Genomic DNA, 26,208 nt, shown 5'->3' on the forward strand with positions numbered 1-26,208 from the left:
GGGCTTGGCCAAGGGGCTGTGGGGGCTGAAATGGGCACAGTGTGGGCAGAGAACATGAGGGAGAGGAAGGACACCTGGATCCACATACTGAGAGTGAGCCTGAGGGGAGGCACCCTTGCAAAGAAGGAAGAAGTCCTGAAGGAAAGAGAAAGGAGGAACTGGTGAGTATAGGAGTTAGAATAGGAAGTCAGGTGTCCTTGAAGAATAAGCATATATTTACTCTCCCAGGGTACCAACTCTCATCTTAGCCCCTGCTCCAGATAGGCCCTGAAACATGATAAAGCCCCTGCCCTCAGGGAACCTGTGCCTATAGAAAAGTCAGTTGAAAATGCCCACTGGGCAGTTGGTAAGGCCAGGGCTAGGGAATTCCCAGAAAGGGAAAGAAGATACAGAACCGGCTTTCAGGGAACCCCTAGAATTGGGAGGAGACAACTATTGCCTTCAGGATAGGAGATATACCTGGCCTCAGAATGGGGGGAACACAGACCAATCCTCAGAGAACCCCTAGAGTGGGGGAGGGAGGAGACAGCTCTTGCCTTTAAGAAGCGTCCAAGACTGGGTGGGGAGAGACATGGCCCACACAGGGAAGTGGGTTAGGACCAATTTTCACAAGGAGTTTCCCAGAGAATAACCCTGGAATGTTATGTTGCCTGCACCACTCTGAGAACCTTTTGGCTAGTCTAGGGCACTTACCTGAAGAGGTTCTCTGCCCCTGTGCGCATCCTCATCTCCTTGTTGATCTGCTGGTTGATCCTGGCCCGGTGGTTCTGCAGGCGGCTCCTCTGGGTCTGGACTAAGGGGTTGCAGCCCTGCAGGGAGGTGATTGAAGAGGGTTCATGGTAGGACAGATGGCCTGTCCAGCTGGAGACCTCAGACCTCTATCTGTCCCTGCTGTCATGCCTACTTCTAGCCTCCCTGGCTCCAAAACTCATTTCCTCCAAGAAGCTTGCTCATAAGAACATCTTGCTCCCTTCTCCTCCTTACCCCATATGGATATCCAGAAATTGGATACCTTCCTCCATGCCCTACATTATCAGCATAAGCCCCCAGGATTGTCACTGTCCCTGCGATATCTGAAGAATGAGACTGGCCTGGGTCACATTTCAGAAAATAGAGAGGACTTTACAAGCATTCCGAACTGCTCATTACTATACCCAATCTCGTCTCAGAGAAGCATGGAATTTATGAGCTGGAAGAGACCTCAGAGGCCTCCAAGTTCAACCTCTGCCTGACTATAACATTCCCACTGAATGATCACCACCCTCCAATGATGGAAAGGCCAATACTTCCCTCAGGGGCCCACTCTACTTCCCTCAAAAATCATGGTGAAAGCCACAGTGTTACCTACCTACAAGAAACCTAAGACTAAATCTGGTCCATTAGTTAATTTACCATGATAAATCCCTCCCCCTTCCACTTCCTAACCCCAGACACTAGACTGAGTCTGGTCTGAGAATCTGGATTTTAGACCATACTCTGCTTAATGAGTTTTTGATTAGAAATATCAAGTGAGGTAAAAAATAGATTATCTGTTTTCAAAAAATGTTCACCACTGGCGTAGAATATTTCTAGTGCAGAGTGGAACTGTAGATGTTATGCCCCTATACATGGTTAAGAGGTTATAGATGCTACTGTTGGTGGGTGACATCATATTGTAAATACTGCTATATACTGTAGCATAAAGCCCCAGGGTACTAGGATACAGTCACAAATCAGATATTCAACACTCACATAGGAAAAATGATACGGATAAGGAAAAAGAATGTCTACTGTCCAAGCAATGGCGGGCAAGTGGACGGGCAATCCACTGAATTAGTCTGTTGGCACAGATGCCTAAGAAAGGCACTACAGATGGAACCATGACTCGGACCCCGATTTGAATAGGAAGATGTGAGCAGTCTGGATTGTCTGGTAAATGACACAAGGATTTCAAGGCTCCCATACTTTTCCCTAACACAAAAAGCCCATCACTTTAACACCAATATTTTTCTGATGATGCTCTATGTCAAGCATTATGGAACATCACAAGCATAACTGATGCAGAAGACAAAGACATATGGTAGATCAAATGACACAAATACTTGTAAAGTGCTTAGTACAGAGCCTGGCACGTTGTAGGCCCTCTCTCCCTCCCTTCATCCCTTCTTTCTCTCCATTTCTTTCTTTTTTCCTTCCTATAAAAAGGCTGCAGTATATAGCCAGTCCATTAAGAAGAGTAAATGGCATTCTCAAGGAGACGTACATTCAGAAGATGTAGGCTTGTCAGCTATCAAGAGTGAGAGATCTCACTCTCGGACGATGGACAATGGGGTACTACATGGGTACTAGAGAATGTTAAAAGACCTAGGAGTAGGACTCCAGAATGTTGGATAGATTCTAGGGCAGGTCAGTGGCAGAGCTGGTACAGTACTAGGCCTATAGTCGGGAAGACTGTGTCCTGATCAGGAAATTCAAGAAAAAAATCACAAGTCATTTTTCCAGCTCAGGCAAGCATAGACAGGGGCATCTTTGAACGCAGGGGACAGGGAATAGCCAGGTACAGCCACATGTAGACCATTCCAGGACAAGAAGAGCTACGCACAAAGGCTAGAAGAGGCCTCAGACACGTCAGAGACAGGCCTGGCCTTCTGAAAGGTACAAGAGCAGGTGCCAACTGGTAGCTCAGTTACTCAATACTCAGTTATGGGTCACAGATCTTGGACAGACTGGGGGGTGGCATTTCAAGGTGTTGCAGGCCATAGGTTATGTACCAAGAAAGAAGCAAGTTTAGAAATAAGGAACAGCTGTGTGACTGACCTCAGCAGCAAAGTAGAGCTGAGGTCTAAGTTTCAGCCTCCAGACCAGTCTGAACCCTTTAGCAGAATAATCAGCCAAGGAATCCCAGACCAAAGGGGAACCTACAGTTCTGTCACTGCAAACAAGTAGAGTTCTCCAGTTAGCTAATAGTGACTGAGTCCAACAGCAGTCTATTGGAACTCCAAACATGGCAAAACCACAGGTCTGTTCATACCCAAACCCAGGCAAGGAACTTTGCAGAAGACAACAATCAGACTTTACCCTAGATTCAACCACTTTGGGAGCCCTGAAAGCATAAGGACTTTCACTCCCGGACTGTCCCTGAGATTTTGGAATGATACAACATTCAATAATCTTCGGAAAGCAGCAATAAGTCCAGGCCAGACATTTCCTCCAGAAGTATGCAGAGTCTGGTCCTAACATAAAGGTTAAAGTCAGGATGTAGGTCAGAAGAACGAGCAAACAAAAAAGAATCCCACCATAAAAAGCTATTATGGAGGCAGGGATATTCAAGATACAAACTCACAAAAAAGAAAATAACTCCAAAACATCTACAAAAAAAAAAAACTCAAAGAAAAACATAGTTTGAGTTCAAGTAGAATTTCTAGGAGAGATGAAGCAAAAGTTTGGCTTTTTTAACGAGTTAAAAATTTTTTAAGATGGGCTCTAGAGAAAAAAAAATGGAAAAGAATGGAAGAAATAATTAGAAAGTGAATTAACAGCTTAGAAAAGACATACAAAAACCTTGCCCAAGAAACAAACTCCCTGAAAATTAGAATGGACCACACAGAAACTAACGACTCCATGAGACAAAAGAAATATTTAAAACAAAATCAAAAGACTAAAAAAAAGAAGAAAATATAAGGCATTTCACAGCTAAAGCAACTGACGGGCAAAATTGACTAAAGAGAAATAATTTAATTTGTGAACTATCAAAAAAAAAAAGCCATTACCATTAAAAAAAATCCTCCACATATTTCAAGAAATCTTAAAAAGGAAAATTTCCCAGATCTCTTAAAACCAAAGGGCCAAGCAGAAATAGGAAGAATCTACCATTCACTTCCTGAAAAAGAACCCAAAATGAAAATTCTCGGGAACATTAGAGCTAAAACCCAGAGCTCTCAGGTTAAAGAAAAAAACACTGCAAGCAGCTAGAAAGAAAGAATTCAAGTACCAAGAAACCACAAGGATCACACAAGATTTAGTTGGGGCAGCCGGGTGGTGCAGTGGGTAGAGCACCAGTGCAGGAGTCAGGAGGACCTGAGTTCAAATATCACCTCAGACACTTGACACTCACTAGCTGTGGGACCTTGGGCAAGTCACTTAACCCCAATTGCCTCATCCTGGGTCATCTCCAGTCATCCTGATGAATATCTGGTCACTGGATTCAGATGGCTCTGGAGGAGAAGTGAGGCTGGTAACCTGCACAGCCCTCCCTCACTCAAAACAAAGTCAAGTGCAAGTCATGTTATCATTTCTCTGATGGCATGGTCTTCTTCGACAACAAAGGACAAATACACACACACACACACACACACAAGATTTAGTAACTACCAACATAAAGGAGTGAATAGCTTAAATTATGATATTCCAGAAGGCAAAAGATATAGATTTACAACTAAGAATAGTTGGTTGGTTGTTGTCCTTCATTCTCAAAGAGGACCAAAACAACATCACCACGATAAAGACAAAGTCGTTTCAATGTGTCTGACTGTGGCTAATCAGACCAATACGAGCTGGGAATGCTCTACCATAGATTGGGTACTAATAGTCGGTGTGAATATTTAGGGTGGATACTCCAAATCTGGGTATCCCATGTTTCATTTGTGCCGTTTCAGACAGTGTTAAGGGCACCTTTTCTAGCCCCCTTCTTCATACCAGGAGATAAGCAGTACAATCCTTAAAAGGCTGCTCAGACACCAGGGGGTTGCCGAGTCCCACTGCTGCTTCCAGTGAGAAATGACCCTGTGGCCTGGGCCATCTGTGTGCAGGGTTATGACTACAGCTCCCAGTGTATCCACATCTGCTGCTTCATCACTTGCCTATCAACACAGGACTCTGAGGTAAAATGGTATGGGTGATGTCTTTTGATTCGTGAGTAAATTGGATTTAAGTGAGCCAGAGTTCCATGAAGTCCTCAGCCGCACCCTCCTCCAAAGTCATCATAGTTCAGTGGCACGATAGAGTCAAGATGACTGGCAATGGATCAGGATGCAGTGGATGACCTTGGCGTCTTTGATGTGTAACCAAGCTCTAAGCACTTCATGTTGCCTGCTTCAGCAGCCTTCATGGCTGTTGGAACCAATTGTTCTCATCCATCCATTCCACCAGGGGAAGTCTTCATATGCTTGGGGTAGACACTCTCCTAACTCGCCAATGGGTTTGATATCCCTCAACCTGGTTTGATCCATCTGCCAAAAAGGTTTACCAGGGTGTGGCCACTGCACATGTACAGCTTTCTGGAGCCACAGGTAAGAGTTGGGTGGAACAGGTGGACACCAAACGTGGAAAGCAGCCCTGAAAAGGGCTCAGCAGCCATCACACCAAAGGTACTGGCCCTCCCTGAACATACCCTACACTCTGCAACTAAGAAAAGCTTCCTCACTGAAACTGAATATATAATCCTATGGGGGGGGGGGGGGCAAAGAATCTTTAATGAGAGGACTTCCAAACATTCCCGACAAAAAGACCAGAGCTCCACAGAAACTTTAAAAAACCAACATAGCAATGTTGAGACATAAAAAGGTAAATATAAGTAAGAAATTATACATGTGCCTCCTCAAAATCCTTTCAACCATCATCAGAGGTCATAGAGGGAGTCTAATAAGGCAGAGGGCCTGTTAAGTTTTGATGATCTTAAAAGAAGAATGCAAAAGGAAAGGGGAAAGAAATATATCAGGAAGGACAAAGGGAGAGAAATGAGAGAGAAAATGATATCCCAAAATTCATATGAACAAGTAAAAGTCTATATAAACAAGGAGGAAGTGGTGAACCTCTCTCATCAGAACCAGTCAAAGGAAGGAAGAATAAATACACACACACACACACACACACACACACACACACACACAGCAACTAGGTACTGAAGTACATTTCACTAAAAAGCGAAGTAGCATGGAAATGAGATTAAAGAGGTATAATAAAATGAAGGGCAAATTAAAGGAGGGATTGGTCCCAAGCAAAACAAACTCTAAAAGGTGTCATAAATTAAAGGAGCAAGGAAGAAATAAGCTGTTAGATGTAGGGATAAGGGAAGAGTTCATGACCAAACAAGACACAGAGGATCACAGGAAGTAAAACGGACAATTTTGCTTATTACAAAGAGGGAAAGGAAGTTGTCCTAGGTAACACATAGTGGAGCCAAGATTAGAATCTCAGGTTCCTGGCTCCCTTGGAGTCCTAGGACTCTGCATTCATCTGAAGCTCTGAAGTCAGGAAGAAAAGAGGGAGCCTAACTTCTAATCCACTGGGTCCTTCCTTGTTAGTCAATTAAACATTTACTAAACACCTACCATGTGCCAAGCACTGTATTAAGTGCTGGAGATACGAAGAAAGGCAGAAGAAAGTGTCAGCTCTCTAGGAGTTCACAGTTTAATAGGGGAAACAAGTACAACTATGTACAAACAAGCTATATACAGGATAAACTGAAATAACTGACAAATGAAAGGCACTAGAATTCAGGGGGAATTGGGAAAGGCTTCCTATAAAAGCAAAAGTGGGATTTTGAAGGAAGCTGGAATTTGAAGGAAGTCTGATGCCTAGAAATATGGCCAGGACTCCCTATCCTTAAAAAAAATTTTCCTTGACTTTATCATCCTATCAGGTTATCATCTCCCTTTCATGTCCAAACTCCTAGGAAAAGCTGTCTATACTCTGCATCCACTAACTCTTACCTCTCTCATATCTCTACTCCTAACAATCTGGCTTCCAGCCTGGAAATTTCCTCCAGGTTAACCAGTGATTTTTTGGTTACCAGATTCAGCAGACTTTACTCAGTCTTTGTCCTTCTTTACCTCTGTGCAACATTTGTCCACACTCTCCTCTTAAGTACTCTTTCCTCCCTGGGTTTTCATGACATTGCACACTTTTGGTTACCCTACAACCAACCTGACTGCTACTCTTCAGTTTTCTCTGCTGGATCATCATCTATGTTATGCCCCCTAATTGTAGGTATATTATAGGTATATATCCCTGAGATATATCTATATACCTATAGATATACCTATAGAAACCAACAATGATAGGCCCACTTCTCTCTCCACAGCTCCTCTCTCAGTCATCAGCTTCCATGTATTTGTTTTTTTTCATCTCTATGCAGATGACTCCCAAACTTTACATCTAGTCCTAACCTCTCTCCTGAGCTCCAATCTCATATGACCAAGTGCTATCAGACATTTTGGATGTCCCACAGACATCTCAAACTCTACATGTTAGCCCAGTGCTTGGCACACCGTAGATACTTAATAAATGTTTATTGACTAACATATCCAGAAAGTAATATCACCTCTCCCCAAAATTCACCACCGCCTTCCCACTTCACCTAATTTTGCCAAGGACAATCACCACCTTTTCAATCACTTATGGGGATCATCTTTGACTACTGTTACATTTTTTATCCACCATTCTGTGAAGCTAAGTCTCAACTTCATGTAAGTCATATGATTTTGGAGAAGTCACAAGACTTCTCCCCCTCCCAACTATCACCCAGCTTAAGGAATGTCACAAAACTACCCCCACTCCCTCCCACCTCAATGTCTCCTGGAGTCTCAATCCCTACATCCTGTTTTTCCTATTTCTTACTCCCTCCAAATTGTACTTTAACTGTGTAGAAACCAATAGTCAGTGTCCTTGGCTACAAAGAGCCTTGAACTCATCTGCTTCTGCAGCTCTTTGCATTGTTAAGTAAATCTTTATCTGGAAGCAACTACTTTGTATTTTTATTCCACAGTAACACTCTTCACTTTCCCTTACTCCACCTACCTAATCAGTAGCCAAATTGTTTCTATTTCCACATTTCCCCCATTTGAACCCTTCCCTCTGTTCACACAACCAACACCCCAGCTAAGACCTTCATTACATCTCTCCTGAACTATGGCAATAAACTCCTAATTGTGTCTTTCTGCCTCAAGTGTCCCTCAATCCACTTGTCACACAGACAACAAAGTGACATTCCTGAAACACAGGTATGACCAAGTCACTTCCCTGCTCAAAAATTGCATTCTTATTAAAATACAAATATCCTTTGTTTGGCAATTAAAGCCCTGCACCATCTGGTTCAAGTCTACCTTTCTAAGCTTATTACAGATTACCACTCTTTATGTATTTGTGCACTTTGGGCTACAACCATACTGCTCTATGGGCTGTTTCTTAACTAGAACTTCCCATTTCCGATCTCATGCTTTTCCACAAACTATCCCCTATTCCCTCCTCACCCCTACCTCTAAGCTCCTAGCTTCCTTCAAAGCTCAAATGCCACCTATTACAGACCTTTCCTTATCACTACCCCTACCCCAGCTGCTAATATATAATTTATATCTTCCCCTTATTTTGTGTGTGTTTGTGTTCGTCCTTCGTTGCTGAAGAAGACCATGCCATCAGAGAAATGATGACATGACTTGCACTTGACTTTGTTTTGAGTGAGGGAGGGCTGGGCACGTCACCAGCCTCACTTCTCCTCCAGAGCCATCTGAATCCAGTGACCAGATATTCATCAGGATGACTGGAGATGACCCAGGATGAGGCAATTGGGGTTAAGTGACTTGCTCGAAGTCACATAGCTCGTAAGTGTCAAGTGTCTGAGGTGATATTTGAACTCAGGTCCTCCTGACTCCTGCACTAGTGCTCTACTGACATAGTGTGGCCAAGCAACTTGTCAAGAGTCTCACTACTAGTAAGTGTCTAAGGCAGGATCAGAAGCCAGGTTCTCCTGACTTCATCACCAGTCCCTTGGCCACAACACTCTATCTTCATCTCCATCTTAAAAATTAGTGGGTTAGACTAGATGATCTAAGGTCTACTCTACCACTAAATCTTGTATATTTCTCATTGACTTTCCTACCTGCCACCAAAGGACTCTCTCTAACTCTCCTTCTATTCAAATACTACTGCCCTTCAAGGTCCAACTCAGGCCCCAAACTCCTCCACAAAGCCTTTGTCTCCTTTAGAAGCCCTGGATTCTAATCTCTGCTCTAAAATGTCCTAGCTGTGAAATCTTGAGAAAGTCATCTCACCTCTTTTGGCCTCGGTTTCTTTATCTGTAAAATGAGAATAATAATCTTCGGGCTCTCTGCCTCATAAGGCTGTGGAGGAGAAAGTACTCGGTCAAATTTAAACTTCAGAATTAGGAGCAAACCTTATATCCATTCCTGGCCCTCACAAGAGCACCAGTAAAACAGGTGTGGCAAGAGATTATTATTCCCATTTTACTTAGGGGCAAACAGGCTAAGAGAGGAAAATGTCCTTGCCTAGGTGAGAGAAGTAAATGGCAAAGTGAAGAATCAGTGCCAGGACTTTCAGCTTTGTGGCCAGGTCCCTTTCCGCTATACCAGGCTGTCCAGAAAAAGGAGAGTGGGGGAGAGAGGACAGAACAATGGGGAATGGTAGAAAACAAATCACTGAACCAGGAATCAGGCTGCAGGCTAGATTCAAGGGGGAGTGAGGTTTGCTACGATACAAACAAACAGACATGATTTATTAGCTATAGAAGGGGAACAGACTGTGCAGGGCCTTGAATGCCAAGCTACAGAGCATAGATTTTGCCTCTAGGATAATAGAGAGCCAAGGATACCCCCCTGAAGCCCTCCCCCCCCGCCCCCAAGCAGTGGAGGGACAGATAGAAAATGGCAGAAAAAGAAGGCTGTCCTTTGGGAGTGAAGTGGGGGGAGGCTGGGCAGAAGTATATGGCTGAAGGATCTCTTTCTGGAATGATGTTCTTAAGGCCTTAGGGAATGCATGGGGAGGAGGGAGATCCAGTCTTATAGCCCTGTCAGATTAAACCTTATGTTTTGAGTCTGACTTTTCACTGGGCAGGATAATCACGTCTTGACCTAGTTTATCTAATCTAGTTATCCTCCTCTTCAAAGAGTCTTTTTTCAATCTCTCACAGCGAGGAGAGCAATAGGTAAGTCCTAAAGTACCATAGAACCATCAGTTATTATCAGAGACGGCAGTGGTGTGGAAGAGAGAGTGCCCAGACTTGAAATTAGGCAGCCTGGGTTCAAATTCTGACTCTGATCCTTGCTAAAGCTGAACTCAGGCAAGAAGCCCCTTCCTGGGTCTGGGCTGGCCCTTAGCTTGCGCACTCCTTTGGGACCTGGCAAGAAGACAAGAGGAGGACTGACCTGCTTCATCCCCCACTCAGGGGAGAACCAAAGCACATGAACTACTTGGGTTCCTGAAGGATTAGTAGCATATCTCAGCAGTACTGTAGAGGAGAGGGATCAAACTCAAACACAGGTGATCCCTGTTGGCAACACATTGATTTAGAAAATCATCAACTAACATTATCTACAATGTGTTGTATTTTTCTTTAAATATTGCTCAATTACATTTTAATCTGGTCCTGGCTGCACTTTGGAGTTTGTGAGAGCTGCTTGGATCCATCTGACTCCTCTCCTTAGTAGAGGATTACTCTGTTCAGTAGAGCTGAAATGACCTGAGAGCCCAGGCCATCGAATCCCTCCCTGTGGATAGATCCACACCCCCAATTTTACAGATGAAGAGAAGGTTCATAGAAGAAAGACTCAACCACACTCACACAACTAGTAAGTAGGCAGCAGAGCTTGCATTCTAACCAAGGTACTCTGGCTCCAAATGTGGTGTTCTTTGAAAAGAGGCATAAAATAAGAGATTCAGGGAACCTGGGTCCAAGGCTTGGCTTGCTACTTACCAACTGTGTGACCTTGAGCAATTAGAATTAATCACTTAAGGTTTCTGCCTCAGCTTTCACATCTGTCTAATGGGGATAATACCAGCACAACCTACATACGGAATTGATATGGGGAAAGTATTTTATAAGACTTAAAAGAGTCACCAAACTACTATTATTCATTAAAAGCCCAGGAGTTCATTTTAGTTCCTGTTTCAGAACACTGAACATAGAACAATGAGGTGTGGCGGAAAAACAAGTCCCTGGGCGAGCAGGCCTGGGTTCCAGTGGCAACTGGTCTGCTTCAAAGTCACAGGTCAAGAGCTGGAAGAAACCTCAGAGACCATCTAATCCAACTCTCTTATTTTACAGATGAGAAATCTAAAGCTCAGGGTTTTTAAAACTCTAGGAGTTCATTTAGTGTTTGCTTCAGTTGGAAGATTTGAACCCAGCCTCAATGTATGAAGCATCCTGTCAGGCTCCTGTTCTGTTTACTGGGTGGGGTTTGCTGACTGGGCCACGAAGGAGCTGCTCAATAATGGAACCAGCTGTTGAATGAATGACCTTGCTAAGTAGTGAACTCACCATTACTGGAGGCATTCCAATACAGGCTAGATTACTATTTATTTTGTTAGGGTTTTTTTGTTAACTTTTTATTTATTTAATTTTTTTCTCCAGTTAGGGATTTCTGTTTCTTTATGGGTTGAACTAAATGCCCCCTGGGCATTTTTCTAATAACTTGGTGTTGGAAAGCTTGCTGGTATAGTCAAAGGCTATAGTAACCAGGTGTGTAGTAGAGACATTCACTTTCAGGGTAGTCTAACTTCCTGTGAATCCTCATTCAAGGCTCTTCATCATGTAGACTCTCAACATAACATGGCAGCTTTATCTCCCAAGGTTCCTGGAGCTGTATTCCACTGCTAAAACTGAGCACTCTCCTCATTGCTCCTTACTCTTGGTCATCTGTCTATCTCAGTTAAAAGGGATTTCTGAGATCACCTAGTCCATCTCTTTCCTACCTGTTGTAAAGGGAATGGTCGTATATCCTCAACGAGGGGTCATCTGGACTCTGCTTGAAGACCTCTGGTGAGAAAGAACTCACTACTTCCCAGGGCTGCCCATTTCATTTTTCTTTAGCTCTAATTGTTTAGAAGTTTTTCCTTTGGTCAAGTCTAAATATGGCTCTGAACAGCTTCCATTCCATGCTTTGGGACCAAGCAGAACAAATCTGATCTCTCTCTTCCACTCTTCCAATATTTGAAGAAAGCTATCCTGTTCTCTATCTCTTGTTTTTTTAAGTACATATTTTTATTTTATGAAATATTTTCCAATCATATGTAAAAACAATTTTTAACTATCTTTTTTCAAATTTGAGTTCTAAATTCTCTCCCTTTGTCCTTTCCTCCCTCCTTGAGAAGAATTTGATATCAATTATATGTGTGAAGTCATCCATCTCTTCTAAGCCAAACATTCCCAGTTCCTTTGACCCATCCTTTTATGACACTTACATAATCAAAGAATATTAGAACTAGAAAAGACCTCAGAGATTTTAACTCCTGGCCTAGATTTGGGGGGAGGAGGGTAACTCAGCTGAGGAAAAAATATATATTTTCAATAACTTCTAATTTAAATTAAGCATTTCCTTCAGTTATTTAAAAACATCATTCTAAGGAGTTCACAGGTTTCATAGGACTTCCAAAAAGGTCCATGATACACAAAAAAGTTAAGAATCCATGGTCTACCATATGTACAAAACTATTCATAGCAGCTTTTTGGGTGGCAGAGTATTGGAAACCGAAGGGATGCTCATCTATTGGGAAATGGCTGATCAAGTTATAGAACACAGATGTAACGGAATGCTGTTATGCTGTAAGAAATTATGAGGGGGATGGTTTCAGAGAAACATGGAAATAACTGATTCAGAAAAAAGTGTGCAGAACCAAGAGAAACATTTCTACAGTAATAATTCTGTAAAGACAAACAACTTGCAAAGATTTAGGAACTCTGATCAACACAATGACCAGCCATAATTCCAGAAAATTCATGATGCTACCCATATGTCCAGACAAGAAGTGCAGATTAAGGCACATTTTTTAAGACTCAGTTAATGTGGGAATTTGTTTTGCTTGACTCTATGTGTTTGTTAACAGGCTTTGTTTTTCTTACTTTCTCAATGAGGGGAAAGAAGTAGGAGGGAGAGAATTTGAAGCTGAAAATAGTTGGATTTTTTTTTCCCAAAGAAAAGAATCCCTGTCTAGCGCAACCCCACCATTTGACAGAGATGGAAACTTTGATACAGGAATCCCCCCCACCCCTATCTCTCTCTCTCTCTGTGTCTCTGTCTGTTTGTCTGTCTCTCTCTTTCTCTCTCTGTCTCTGTCTCTCTGTCTCTGTCTCCATCTCTCTCTCTCTATCTGTCTGTCTGTCTGTCTCTCTCTCTCTCTCCCCTCCCCCCTTCTCTCTCACACACTCGCAGGCATTTATTTCCATTTTTATCACAGTTATTTGTGCAGGGAGAGGAATTCTGTCTTTCCTGTGATGGAAAAAGTTGCTCTGAGGTGAGTTCTCTCTTTCATTCTGTGGGCTACTCCTTACCTAGTCAGTCAAGCAGCTAGAGCTTGGGAACATTTGCTCTGCAGTTCAATTCAGCAAAGTTTTTTTTTAAAAGACTGATCTCCCCTTCTCCCCTGTCCCCCAGCCTTCACCTCAACCCAGTCCCAGGTGCATCAGTGCTGGGAACAAGGTTTGGAGGCAAGATGGGAAGATAGAAGAGAAGGAAAAAGACCTGAGCCCTGGCCCAAGGATATCTCAGGCTACCTCAGAGGGAGATAAAATTCATTAGCCCTTGAAGGCTTTAATGCACTTTCTTCTTAACAATTCCAGAGAGTTAATTCATGCAAATATCCTTATCTGCACTTCTCGGAAGACAGAAACTGAGGCTCCAGGTCACTCAGGTGGGCAGTAAGCAGGCAGAACCAGTTCTTCAGTCCAGATATCTGGATTCTGCATCTTTCCAGTGGAGGTAATACCAGCACCACCTACTTCCCTGGACTGATGTGGGAAATGCATCTTACAAGGTCTAAGTGTCACCAAAATGAGAGCTATTATTATTCTCATTAAAAACCCTAGGAATTCAGTTTAGTTCCAGCTTCAGAACACTAAAGACTGAACAATAGAGTGCAGCAGAAGAAGTAGGTCCCCAGGGCAGGAAGCAGGAGGCTTGGGTTCCAGGGGGAAGCTAGTCTGCTTCAGAGTCACAAGATTACAGGCTCATCACAGATCTGGAGCTAGAAGGGACCTCAGAAGCCATTAAGAGCATCCTCTTTTTTACAGATAAAGAAACTGAGGACCTGAGAAGGGATATTTATTAAAACCCTAGAAGCAGGTTCAGGACCACCAATTCCCAGTTCTGCTTCCAGCCCAGTCCTCATACCAAAGAACTCGTATTGAGATGACACCAACTGCCCACCCTCAGGGCAGTCAAGCTGACGCAGCTGCAGCATAAAGTCAGCCAGAGGGAGAGACAGGAGGCAGCATGGGCCAGCCAAGTCAAACCATCAACTACCACTGTGACCACCATCTCCCCCCGGATCCTGATGGAAGCAGCCCAAGATGCCAAATCCATGAGCCTGTCCAGTGCTCTTAGCCATTGTCCTGGGAAGCAGGAGAGATGTTGCCAGCAACCTGGCAACTACTCCTGTGGATGCTACAGTCACAGTTACTGAAGATCCAGAAAAGAAAGTTCTTGTCCTCTGGCACTGGCAAATGGTTCAAAACTGATATTTTATTGGAAATGGCATTAAAGAATAGGCCTTAACATCTGCTTTTCCCCTACACCCTAACTTTTCCATCTGACTTATAGCTTAAACCTCCCCAGTGTTGTGATCCCTAGCAGATTGTGAGCCCTTGAGAGCAAGGACTGTCTTACTTTTCTTTTTATATCCCTAACACTAAGGATGATACTATGCACACAGTAAGCACCAAATAAATGCCTTATATTCATTCCCTCCAGTGTTCTACACAAAGAACATACATGAAATACCAGCTCTGGCAGTACCCTTCCCCAGCTCATAACACTCTCATGGCTTCCCACTGCCCACAGGATAAATTCTACACTGCTCAGACTGGCATCCAAATCCCTCCAGGACCTAACAACCTATCTTTCTAGTCTTACTTCTCTTTTTTCACCTTCAATACAACTAAAATGGATACTCACCATCCCTGGATCTATCCTTTGTTTTGCTGCCTCCATGCTTTGTTCTTAAGATCACTCACTTATGTGGTGGAGAGGTTTCAGCTATAGTATTCTAACTCCTGGGGGCTCCACCTCTTCCACTCCCTCCTCTTTTAATGTACCATTTCCCCCCACCCTCACCCCCCAAGGACATCGCCAGTTGTCCTAAATAATGTCTTGCCACTAGACTCCGATAACTCTGGAGGAAAGAATAAAGCTAATGACTTGGCACAGCTCTGCTTCACTTAAATCCAATTCACTTGCAAGTCAAGACATCATCCTCCTGATGCCATTCAGAGGGAAGGATAAACAAACAACAAATAGTACCATTGGTCCCTATTCACACTCAGGACAACTCCATTCTGGAAGAAAGGAGGAAATTAAAAATTATAGGTGAAAGGGCTCCCCTTGCAGGGAGTAAAGGAAGTGAAGGAAGATGACACAGAGTGAAATAGCAGTCTCCGAGGAAGTCTTCCATCACCTATCTCCTTTGAATTTTCTTTACAACATTCAACTGTCTGCATCGCTCACCTGGCCCTTAGCAACCAGCCCTCAACCTCATGCCATGGGATCATAGATCTAGAGCTGGGACATCAAAGACTATCTTGTCCAATCCCTTGACAATATAAATGAGGAATCTGAATCCCACAGAGCTTAAGAGACTCAATCACACAGGTAGTGATAGAGGCAAAGGATCTGAATCTAGGTCCTCTAACTTCAAATTCAGGGCTCTGTACTCCATACTCAGCTGGAATCCAGTACTTTCCCACTGAGAGGTAGGGCACTGGGCCTAGATTCATGTATGTCCCGATTCCAACATTCACTAACTGGATGACTATGGGCATTTCACATGTCTTCTTGTCCCACCTGTCTTACTGGATTGCTTAATGGTAAGTAGTGTCAACTGTGAAATTCTATAGAAACTAGAGGTAAAGTTATGGTTATTCCCCCACTATTCTTTGACAAATCACTGAGACTTTTGCTTCTCTGTCTCCAAGAGACTTCCCAGTGCCAACATTCTATGGCTTGATGAATCCTAAGAAAGTTAACAAAGTATGGCATTTGGGAAGAGAATTTATGTCCTGTCACTAGAGATGGGGAAAATAGCTTTCCTGTGTTACAAGATCCCCCAGAACAGGGCTGTAGGTAGCCCTTTCAAGTTAGCAGCCCCTGACTGAAACAATACCCAGGGCCCCCAGCCAGTCTGGGAGTGGAAACTGGAGATGGCTCCATTGAGTCTCCTGGGAACACTCTTAGAGCTCTCAGCTCTTAGCTCTGCTGCTCTCTCTTTTCTTTAAAGCCTTTTTAAAAGGCATGGCACCCAGAGGGGTGATCTGGACTTAGAATATGAAGACCCTATGTGCCAGGACTGGCTCTTCTCCTCTCTGAACCTCAGTTTCCTTGTCTGTAAAGGTAGGATACAAACATGTGCTCTACCTATCTTTACAGGGTGGTGATGGAAAGTACTTTTGTCTATCTAAATCAAGACCCAGAGAGAAAAAGCGAAAATCAAGATCATTAATTCAGCAAATTAGGGGTAGAGCTGGGACCAGAACTCAGTTCCCCTGATTCCAGGGCCAAGCCTCTCTTGTTCCAATGAATCTGAGGCTGGGACCAATCAAAAACATCAAGACAATTGAGAAAAGCTATCTGCAATTTCTTCTATGGCCTTAGGCTCAAAACAGACCTGAGAACTTAAAAGTCAAACCAACAAATAACTACTGTCCATCTACTCAATGAAATTGTGTGTCCTAGACCCAAACTAGGATGTATACAGCAAACACTTAATCAAAATGTTAATGGAAGGAATATTGTGATATGTAACTCCCCATCTGGTTCCAGCCTATCTTTCCAGACTCATTGTGTATTCATTACTTCCCCTTCACTCACTCTACAAAGACAGTTGAACAGGCCTTCTTATGGTCATGACATACAATCTCTCTGTGCCTGGGAGACTCTGGATCCTCAACTCTGCCTCTCAGAACCCCTAGGCTTCTTGGAGCTCAAGCTCAAGAACTACCTTGTACATCAGGCCTTCCCGGATCTACCCAGGTACTATTGGCTCCTCCCTCATCAAAAAAAATTTTTACACACACACACGCACAATTACCTGTATTTCCTTTGTATACATTTTATACACTTAGACATGTACATGGCATTTCCCCCAAATATAACAGAACATAGTAAGTTCTTTGAGGACAAGAACTGTTAATTTTTTAATCTCCAGCGCCTAACACAGAGTCTGGTACTGAGTGGATCCTTTTTTTAGCAAACATTTTATCAATCACCTGTTGTGTACAAAGCACCTACTAGGCTTTGGAGGAGACAGTGTGACATGGTTGTGACATCAGAAGTTAGACAAAAAGTGCATTAGAATCTCCTGCTAGATATTTGCCAGCTGTGGCCCTGGGCAAGTTAGCTTCTCAGACACTGATGCTTCACCAGTGATCCTCTTCCAGACTGAGGGACAAACAACAAGTTTCCTCAATGAGGAAAATATATATAAAACTAAACCCCACAGCAACCCAGGGAGGTTTCAATTTAGATTACAAATTGCTTTGGGAAAAAAATCCTTTAAAATTAAAGCAAGGGAAACAAAGCCCCAGCCTTAAATGTTTTTATTATTATTATTATATCAATCAGAGAAACTCTCTAGCCAGGAAAGGACAATGTATAAGGTCACTGCCTTCCATAAGGAGGGCTGTCTTGGGAAAAAAAACAATGTTGAGATTTTGTGGCTTTCACATTTAGCCTCCTAGCTTCCTTCAAATTCTAACTCAAATACTATCTTTTCCAGGAAGCCTGTTCCAAACCCTCTTAATTCCAGTGCCTTCCTTAGGTTAATTACTTATCCTGTATGTAGCTTGTTTGCACATATTTTGTTTGCTCCTAGTCTCTCCCATTAGATTGTGAGTTCCTGGAGGGCAGGGACTAAAACATATTAGGCACTCAACAAATGCTTATTGACTGACTACCTGTGTGAACTTGCACAAAGCATTTTATCTCTCCTTGTCTATAAAATGGAGATAACATGCATAACTACTTACTTCCCAGGATAGGAAACTGTTTTGTGAATCTTCAACTGCTATAGAAATGACAGAAAATTTAGATGACAGGTCCCAGCTTTCATGGAGGGAAGGGGGAAAAGACACAAACATGGTACGTAAGTATATTGGGGAGGTCCTTGTAACCTTTTGGGTGAGGCTAGAAGGGGAAGGTCATTGTAACCTGCAAGGAAAATCAGGAAAAGGCTTCCTGGAGGAAGTGATTTTTGAACTGGGATTTAAAGGATAGGAAAGGGTTTAACAAATGGGGACCATCATGGGCAAAGATGTGGCAGTAAGAGAGTTTGGCATGTTCGAGGGGAAGAGAGTAGTCCATTTTGGCTGGAGCAGAGTCCTTTGCAAGAGAGTCATGAGAGATAAGGCTAAGAATTAAAGTGCTGCCAGATTGTCCTGCTCCTTGACTGCTACTACTACCCTGAAAGTGACTGAAGATTTCTGAGTAGATGTACGTATGTATGTATGAAAGAATGACCAGATTTCTGAGCAGAGCAGCATGACCAGTTTAATTCATAAGGATTTGTATTGTGGAAATAGTATGAAGGATGGATTGGGGGGAGGAGAGAGTAGAGATGAGGTCACTGCAATGGTCCATGCAGTGGTGGTGATGGTGTGGTAGAATGGTAGTGGAAATGGAGGGGAGGGGAAAGGAGGGATGTGAGATATTTGGGGAAGGTGGAATTAACAAAACCTAGTAACTGGTTATGAGAGGCCAGAGAGAGGAATGAGAACAAGGAAACTTATCAAAAGTTAAAGAAAAAATAGAGCTCTAAAAAAATAGTTCAGGACAACCACCACCACTGCAACAAAGCTGTCCCAAGCATCCTATGGAAGAGGTAAAATGGAAGCCTACCAGGAAGAGAGGAAGAAGTCATGATTTCGGGCTAGGGCAGCCCCAGACTTCCCAGAGGCAGTATACTTGGTAGCAATGGCCCAGACAAGTGCTAATCTTAACACAGTAACAGGGACTGAACTCCCACAAAAGTTCTCTCAGAGCTTAATGGGAGCCAGGAAGTGCTGGGTTCCAGTCTTGGTTTTAGAAGGTACTCTGACCACAGCCAAGTTCTTTCTCTTCTCTGAGTCTCAGTTTTCTCCTCTGTTAACCAATGAGCTAAATGGCTATTTCCAGCCCACCGAGTCCCCCTCCCCAATACATCTCCAAGCCCTAAAACCTTCTCCAGCTCTGCCCCTCTCAGTTCTATGGTCCCTTCTGCCAGATTCTGTATTCTAGGATCCTGTCCAGCTCCCCCAGGAGGGATTCCTGGATCTCCTAGTAAGTCCTACATACTTGGAGGTTTCTTTCGAAAACTAGTCAGTAACACCCTCACAGTCTTGACCTGGGGCTAAGAATTTGGTGGTCCCAGCATCATCTGGAGATTCTCAGACTGTCATAGAAGTGGGAGAAGGGAAAGATGCATTTGGTTGGGTAGGGAGAGGAGGGGGCTGGAGGTATTTTAACAATTGGCTGGGGGTTGGGGGGGAGATAAGGGGCTGAAGAGAGGGGCCCCTAGGAGGCCTGTCCTCAGGCTTCAGGTGACAGCCAGCTCTACCTCTCTTCCTCCACATCCTTACTCCTGCCAACAGGTCTCAAGCAGCAGGTGTTAGTCCCGTCAGACCTGTCACCTTCCCTTCTGGGCTCCCCGCCCTAGTCCCAGGGTGTGCAGGAGGGGGGAAGGGATGCCAGGCTGGGGACCCTCGCCCCTTCCAGTGCCCAGGTCATGGGCCGCCCCTCACCCTGGAGACTGGGGTGGGGAGGGGCCACTCGGCACCCGCACAGCGCTTCCCCAGAGGGGTTCCCCGCAGGGCTCTCCAGCCCCCGACGCCCTCCTCACCTTTCGGACGCTATCCCCGTCCGCAGGCTGAAGCAAGAAGCCATCGCCGCCACCGCCCTCGCCGTCCGGGCTCTCCTCGAGGATCATCTCGGCCCACGCCGCAGGGACATCCAGCAGCCCCGGTCCAGCGGAGGACAACCTGCGGCGATCCCCCGGGGACGCGGCCAAGTGCAAGCAAGTGCACGAGCCAGGGGCCGGTCCGGAGCCCACAGGGCCGGGCAGTTGGGCCAGCCCGCTCCCTCCTCCCTCTCCACCCCCTCCGGCGGCTGCCGCCCGCCTCCCCCCCTCCACTCCCACTCGACCCCCCTTACGGGGGGGCGGGGCTGGGGCGGGGTGCCGGGGGGAGGACTGGGAGGTGACCGCTGGAAGGAGGACTAGGAGGGAGGGGGCGGGCAAAATTGGACCTCTCCCAATCGCCAGCGGCAGTGGCTGGGATGGACGTGACCTCGGGCCAATGGGAGTGCGGAGGGGGCGGAGCGGTCTCGGAGGGTCCGCCCCACTTCTCTCCCTCCCCGGCGGGTCCCGGGGGAATTCTGTCACCCTGGGCAACAGGGGGAATTAGAACGCTCTGAGGCCGGAAGGCGAGAGCCGGGAGGGGCCGCCTGGGGGCAGCGAGAGGCGACCCGCGCCTGCGCCGCCCCAGGCCGTTCTTTCCTCCCTTGTCTACCCCCCTTCCCCCGGTCAGTCTGTCCTTTCCCGAGGTCTGGGAGCCGGGCGGCCCCCGGGTCTGGTGGCTCCAACCCCCTCCCCCACGCCACTTGGGAAGAAAAGTCGCTAATGCAGTTTCCTAGCCCTGGCAGACTTACTCTGTGGCCTCTTACGATGGCACCACAGAAGTTTACAGATGGAGGGAACCCTTGAGATCATCTCTGTGGTCCTGCACCCTCATTGTACATGGGAGGAAACTGAGGACCAGAGAGGGATAGGGGCTTTCCCAACCTCAGACAGCAAGCAGGTGGCGGAGGCTGGACTGGAACCCCTAAGAGCTGGCTTAGTGCTCTTAGTTTACCTTTCCTGAGAGCCTTACTCTGCGGGGTGCCTTGAGGAAGCACTCCCCCTGACATCTGAAGACCTGCGTGCCAGTTTGAGTTCTGCTGTTACAAGCTATGAGACCCTGGGCAAATCCTTTTCCCAGGTGCTTCACTCTGCTTCTAAGTAAAATTAGGGTACTCACACTGCCCTTGCTTCCCTAGCAGAGTCCTTGCGAGGAATGCGCTTTCTGAACCTTAAAAGTCTGCAGAAATCGTAACTATTCAGTTTAGAGTGGTGCAAATAAAATGCCCATACCTTTTGGTGCAGGGATTCCACTGCTAGGTATATACTGTAAGGATCTCATTGATAAGAAGAAAAGATCTCCTATACACCAAAATACTTACAGTAAGCATTTATTTTGGGATAGCAAAAAAAAAGCTGGAAACAAAGTAGATGCTCATCGATTGGGGAATGGCTAAGCAAATGGTGGTATGATAATGTAATGAAATATTATTGAGCTGAAAAACTACCAATATAATGAATAGAGAAGCTTGAAAGGGCATGAAAAAAAGTTCATGGAAAGCATGAACTGATTCACAGTGAAGTAAGCAGAGCCTTCCCCACCCAGACAACCTGGTGGCACTTCCCCTATTCCCCCTTTTGAGCTTCCTTTTGGGTCTTGTCTTCCCCATTAAATTATAAGCTCCTTGAGGTGAGGAACTGGCTTTTTTTCTTAAATGTATCCCCAGCACTTAGTGCAGTGCCAGTCGCACGGTGGGTGCTTAATAAATATTTATTTAATGGAATTGAATTGAATATAAATAATGACAACAATAATGTAAATGGAAGAACAACCACAAAAATCAAAATTGAGTGTTACAAAAGTGCAGTGAACAAGCATGACCCCCAAGATATGAGAAGACACGTCCACCCTGCACCTTTGCAGGAGTGGGAGATCCATATATGTGAAACATTGCATATTTTTCAGACATGTTCTGTATATCAATTGGTTTTGACAATTTTTTTCCTCTTCCTATTATCTCTTTAAAAATCTTTGTTATTTGGAATGGCTCTCTAGGAGGGGAAGGGAGAGGGAAATAGTGATATGATAAATGACATCAAAAAACATATATTTTTAAGTATGTTGAGAGACCTCTTTAATCACCAGGGGAAAAAATGTGAACTATTATGAGAGGGACTATGGAATCCTTGTGTATGTCAGCTTCATCCAGCCTGAATCATAGAATCTAAGAACTGGAAAGGAACCTTAAGAATTATATAAGGAGGGGCAGGTAGGTGGTACAGTGGATAGAGCACCTGTCCTGGAGTCAGTAGAACCTGAGTTCAAATGTGGCCTCAGACATTTGACACTTAGTTGTGTGACCTTTATAAAGTCATTTAACCCTAAATGCCTCCAGAAAACAAGAAGATGTTCCCAATTTCAAAAAACCATGTAACCTCAGACCTTAGTTGAAGTCTCAACTAAAATCCTGCCTCTTTGAGGAATCCTTCCCCAACCTCTCTTAATTCCAATGCCTTCTCTCCTTTAATTATTAACTATTAAATTTGTAGATAGCTCACTTTGTATATATTGGCTTGTTTGTTGTCTCCTCCATTAGATTTCCTTGAGGGCAAGACTATGAAAGTCCTTCAGAGACAATCCAGGCCTTTCTAAGCAAGAATCCCCTTCTACAACCCTGTGTGCACACATGCTGTCTCCCCAGCTAGAGTAGGTTTGAGGCAGTGTGGCAGGTCTCCCTTAAGGATGGCTTCCATCCTATGCCCTGTTCAGGCCACATCTGGAATACTGTGTTCAGTTCTAGGTACTGCATTTCAGAGGGCACATTGACAAGATGGCATATGTCAAATATGGGGTTTCTCTCTTTCTCTCTCTGTCTCTATCCCATATTCCCTCTCTATGTCCCTCCCTCCTTCCTTTTGTCTCTCTCTTGTCTCTCTCTATGGTTCTGTCCTTATCTGTCTCTCTTCCCTTTCCCTCCACCACCCCCAGAATGTGTTCATTATCGAGATCCTGAGGTTCCATCAGAAGTCTCACTGATAACCAGTCTAGATTGGTTTGTTGGTTGGTTGTTGTCCTTCATCTTCGAAGAGGACCAAAATGATATCACCATGATAAAGTGAGATTTCAGTGTGTTTGACTGTGACGGATCAGGTCAATATGAGCTCAGAATGCTCTACCACAGGTTGGGCACAGATAGTCCATGTGAATATTTGGGGTAGATATCCCAAATCTGTGCATCCTGCATTTACTTTGTGTTATTTCAATTCTGATTTGCTCAAAGAACACAGCACCCTGATGTGGGCACGCCATGCTGAGTGGTCCTGTGCCAATGTCTTCCATGTTGCACAATCAAATCCAAAGTTCTTGAGAGAGACCTTGAGAGTATCCTTGTATAGCTTCCTCTGGCCACCATGTGATCACCTGCCCCATCCAAGTTTTCCATAAAATAGTCTTTTTGGCAAGCGTACATTTTGCATTGAAAACCAATCTAGATAAAGACCAACAGAGCTAGGAGCAGTGACTGCCAGATTACTGCCAGAGCAGTAATCCCTTGTGACAGAGACATCAACTGTGGTACCTACAATGACTCCAACTTTCAGAGTCCAACACAGAGCTTCACCTAACAGGAAGTTCATGGGGACTCTACAAAGGGAAAAAAAGGATTTCCAGTAACCAGGAGCTGTTAGATACCTGTTTGCCACATATATTCTCTCTACTCATTTGCCTCACTATCATTTTACTAAGTCTCCCCAGAGACCTTGAAGATAGCTGTCATGCTTAGCCAATCTGACCAATATAATGATCCATGACAATTCCAAATGACTCATGATGAAAAATGCTATGCACCTCTAGACAGAGAATTGATGGACTTCAAGTATGTACCAAAGCATATTCTCTTTGTTTTTCTTGCTTCTTTTTTATTTACAACATGGCTAATGTGGAAATATGTTTTGCATTACTTCATATGTGTAAAGAATATTCTAATTCTTAATTCTTACCTTCTCATTAGGGTGCAGGTGAGAGGGGAGAGAGAGGGAAATAATTTGGAACTGAAAATAAAAATTAAAAAATAAAGACAGCTGTCATAAGTCTTTTTTTTTTTGTTGTAAGCATTCCCAGTTGTTTCAGCTGATGCTTGAATAACATGATTTTGAGACCTTTTGCTACTTTGATGCCCTTGTCTGGATGCTCTCCAGATTTCTAATGTCTTTTTTCTAATGTGGTAGCCAGGAACTAAATACAATTGTGTTCAGAATTCCTTTGACAATAAGAAATTAAATAAAAACATTATATATAGTGCTTTCATCTCCATTGTTTCATTTGACTCTTACAATATCCCAGTGAAATATACAGAGTAGGTATTATTAAACCCAAATAAAGATGAAGGAACTGAGTTCTGGGAAATATGTTTTAGAAATGACATAAACAAGAGTAGCACTGGATGAGAAATCGTAGATGAGTTATAATCTGCACCACTAAAGGGAGCACTCACAGTGATGAGATCATAGATATATTGAGACAGAAAGCTACATATCCAGAAGATGATGGCATAGTCTGGGCAAGGAAGTGGGTACCATGCCATATGAGGATTTATCTCACATATCATTTTGTCTCTTGAGTAAATTATCAAGTATTATAGTTACATGTGTAAGTGTGTTATCAACATTTACACCCACACACACCCACACCCATACCCACACACATACACACACATACACACATAACTGTGTAGTAGAAACTGCAAAATTAACTCCCTGTCTTCCTCCCCAGAAGTAGCTGGCTCTACTTTTTCCCCTTCCTTTTGAAGTTTTTTTCTCAAATTTACCACAAGGTATTTAAAAACCTGGACCATCTATCTTGGTTAATTAAAAAAAAGGTAAGAAGGAAAGACAAACAAGAAGAAAGATCTTTTTAAAAGCAAACCATCTTGGGAAATGCTGATGCAAGCATGAGGGAGACCATCTGGATCCTGGGGGAGAGAGGATTGAGTCACCTGAGTTTTCATGGAGTTGGAAAAAAGAAATATGCTTGAACTATGCAAAAAAGGATCATTCCTCTAGCACCCTCAGAGAACCTTAGATTAGGAAGATTTTGGTTATGGCACACAGGTCCCATAGCTTCAAACAAATAGAGGTATACTGCCCCACAGGTATGTTCTGAGCTATATACACATTTGACCAAGAATAGAAATTTCCAGTCATTTTTTTTTTAAATAAGGACTGCTAGGGAACTGGTTTATAAGAGCTGCTAGGGAATCAGCTGCTAGGGAACTGGTCCTCTGGAGGAGGTAGTGATTGCCATCTTCTGGGGAATGGCAGAATTGCAGAAACCTACAGTAGAGCTAAGCTACAGGTTTCCACACTATAGAGTGTTCAAGAAGAGTCTATGAGGAGTAACCACTATCTGCTGGGACATGAGGAGAACTATAAGAGGCAAAGAATGGAGAAGGATGGAAAGTAACAAATGGTGACAGTTGCTGGGGAAAGAGCAAGGTAGAACAGTCAAAGGGCTATGGAGAAGAGCCGATGTGGAAAATCAAACCCCAGCCTTTTCTCCCTTTCAGTAGTTGCACAAAAGATAGTATTATAAGTTATGAAGGGAATCTTTAATGTTCCCTTTAACTTATAAATAAAAATATTTAATATTTTGAGTTTTTTCATGCTGATACTTGTAAGAAGAAGATGGCTATCTTCTGGGAATGTCAGATACTGGTAATTCCAGGTTTTATTAGTTCTATTAACAACAAGGCAGAGAACTGAGAAATCTCAAAGCAGATCTATATCCTTTGCAAAAGTTAGGAGGAAGGCTTCCTTTTAAGTTTCAACTAAAATTCCACCTAGAGGAAGCCTTCCCCAACCCCTCTTAATTCCAATGCCGTCCCTGTTTTCATTATTTCCTATTTATCCTGTATGTAATCCACTTTGTGTATATTTGTTTTCTTGTTATTTTCCCCATTAAATTGTGAGCTCTTGAGAGCAGGACTGTCTTTTGCCTCTTTTTGTATCTCCAGTGTTTAGCAAAGTGGCTGGTACATAGTAGGCACTAGATAAATGCTTATTGATTAGTTGAATGATTGAAGGGTTACAACTGTAAAGGCTGTGAGGGCAGATCTCAAAACTTTATACTATTCTAAGAGCCTAACACAGTGCATTTTTATTGAGTTGAAACTACAAGGAGGTGGATTTCAATCCTCTTCCTAGATTGCCTTGGGTAGTAGTGAGGTTCCTTAATCAATCAACAAGCATTCTTTAACCATCCCAGCAGTGTGCTAAGCACTAGGTTACAAAGAAAGGCAACCAATATAGTTTCTGCCCTCAAGGGCTTACATTCTAATGGGGAAGACTGCATACTTCAACTTGAAACATACAAGATAAATACAGTATAAGTGGGAAGTAATCTCAGAGGGAAGGCACTGTTAGTGG

The 26,208-nt window shown here is 43.8% G+C and overlaps 1 protein-coding gene and 1 long non-coding RNA gene across 7 annotated transcripts in view; one reads left to right on the plus strand and one right to left on the minus strand.

The window, feature by feature from the left end:
* Positions 1-20,046, minus strand: part of RHPN1 (rhophilin Rho GTPase binding protein 1) — a 51,110-nt gene extending 31,064 nt beyond the window's left edge. For 2 of the 4 annotated variants that reach the window (XM_072602843.1, XM_072602842.1), the window contains exons 1-2: positions 19,792-20,046; positions 694-809 (exon numbers count right to left, since the gene is read on the minus strand). In XM_072602843.1, coding sequence (XP_072458944.1) covers positions 694-809; positions 19,792-19,878 — 203 coding nt within the window. In that variant the 5' untranslated portion in view covers positions 19,879-20,046. The remainder of the gene's footprint in view (positions 1-693; positions 810-19,791) is intronic. The other 2 variants (XM_072602841.1, XM_072602840.1) reach the window with 2 other exon arrangements.
* LOC140500345 (uncharacterized) lies at positions 26-17,099 on the plus strand. Of its 3 annotated transcripts, none has more exons than XR_011965700.1 (3): positions 26-161; positions 4,635-4,859; positions 16,347-17,099. It is a non-coding gene; the product is annotated as an uncharacterized lncRNA (long non-coding RNA). The 3 variants fall into 3 exon arrangements; XR_011965699.1 differs by lacking the exon at positions 16,347-17,099 and adding an exon at positions 13,997-15,692; XR_011965698.1 differs by lacking the exon at positions 16,347-17,099 and adding an exon at positions 5,128-5,427.
* Positions 20,047-26,208: the final 6,162 nt, after the last annotated feature.

This window comes from Notamacropus eugenii, chromosome 4, assembly GCF_028372415.1.
Source record: "Notamacropus eugenii isolate mMacEug1 chromosome 4, mMacEug1.pri_v2, whole genome shotgun sequence".
NCBI lineage: Eukaryota > Metazoa > Chordata > Mammalia > Diprotodontia > Macropodidae > Notamacropus > Notamacropus eugenii.